The sequence below is a fragment of the Bactrocera latifrons genome, unplaced genomic scaffold, assembly GCF_001853355.1.
Source record: "Bactrocera latifrons isolate USDA-ARS-PBARC rearing strain unplaced genomic scaffold, ASM185335v1 scaffold_951, whole genome shotgun sequence".
Classification (NCBI taxonomy): domain Eukaryota; kingdom Metazoa; phylum Arthropoda; class Insecta; order Diptera; family Tephritidae; genus Bactrocera; species Bactrocera latifrons.
The window spans coordinates 40024-41446 of record NW_017537658.1 but is presented as its reverse complement, the minus strand read 5'-3'; the positions used below and the strand labels follow the sequence as shown (position 1 = coordinate 41446).

At 49.3% G+C, this 1423-nt stretch overlaps 1 protein-coding gene across 1 annotated transcript in view; it reads right to left on the bottom strand.

The window, feature by feature from the left end:
* Window positions 1-739: 739 nt before the first annotated feature.
* The window catches only part of LOC108977787 (epsin-2-like), a 23815-nt gene continuing 23131 nt past the window's right edge, over window positions 740-1423 (bottom strand). The window contains exon 2 of the mRNA XM_018947693.1: window positions 740-1056. Within this exon, the coding sequence (XP_018803238.1) occupies window positions 740-1056 (317 nt within the window). The remainder of the gene's footprint in view (window positions 1057-1423) is intronic.

The following is a 1423-nucleotide window of genomic DNA, read 5'->3' as shown; positions in this document are numbered from 1 at the left end:
CAGACGTGGCAAAAGAAATTGGGCAGGGGCGGCGTCAACATTCTCCTCGCCTTGCAGTATTACTGCAAATACAGTTTACAATAAATTACTTAAAACTAACTTAATTAACTGGCTCATGCACTTCCTCTTCCACGTCTTCTTTGTAGATGGGGTGGCCGACGAGACGAATCGAGTCAAATTCGGTCCGGGAAATGCCGCTGAGATGAATGAAATGTCAGTCGGTCATTGCCATGCCGCCAATTTGCATAGAAGTCACAACCTTCCGAGGTCGGCGAGACGACTCGAGTCTAACTCGATCCTAGGTAGGCGGTGAATGTGAGACTTGTTGGCAGCCAGTCTACTTTACGGTACCGATATTATACGACACCGGATATTATATATCCCAGTGTCGTATTTTGGGCGATGAGTTGGCCCATTACTGCTGGTTGTAACCCTAGCGTGGTAACGGACGACGCTGTATTTGGGCACTCACGGAGATTTCTGTTTCTCCACCCTGGTTGTCCCGAAACATTAGTTCGCACACTCGGCTGTCTCCACGTGCATGCGTACGCAGTCGCAATCGTGCAATCGTGGAGGCGAGGATAACAGTGGCTGGACTGACTCGGTTAATCATGGCCCGCACTGTTACGAACCTCGTCGCAGTTCGAACACTTATTAAGGGAGTTGGTTATAGCGCTATTCTTTGTTGCCAAGGTTGTGTTGCGTGCCTTCGCTGGGGTGGCCGGCGGAACGAATGGAGTTACGCTCGGTCCGGACAATGTTGCTGTTGTTGCGCTGTCACCGTTGGGCTGGACGCCATGGGTGACGAAATGTGCGCTCGAGACATAGAAGGCTGCATTATCGGCACTGCACACTGTGCTTCACGCTGCGTTGACTGCTGCCATTGCTGTTGTGGTAATGGCTGTTGCTGCGGCTGTGTCTGCGACTGAGGTTGCGACTGTGACTGAATCGCTGTCTGCGTCTGTGTTAGGATCTGGGTAGGCGTTGATGTCGGCGTGGGTGATGTCTTGGCGACTGCTGTTGCAGCATAGTCTGTTGATGGAGCGATTGTTGTTTCTGTTATGTAAATATAAAATTAGTATAATTTTGACTACAAAAATGGTTTTGTGTTTGTTGTTGCGTTATTGTTAAATTTTGTGCCTCGCCTTTGCCATTTATTTTCGCTTCTTCGGAGGGAACGGAACCTGTTAAGATCCAACCGAACACTGTACGTTGTGCAACAAGGGGGCGCTAAAAAGTTGGCTCTTAAACTGTGTTCCTTGGTCCGTTGTGATTTGTAATGGTACACCGTAGCGGCATATCCACCCGGCAAAAAGTGTGCGGGCAWCACATTCGGCGTCGATACTATCAATGGGAAATGCCTCTGGAAACCTGGTGAAACGATCGATAATTGTCAAGCAGTAGCGATACCCCTTTGAAGGTA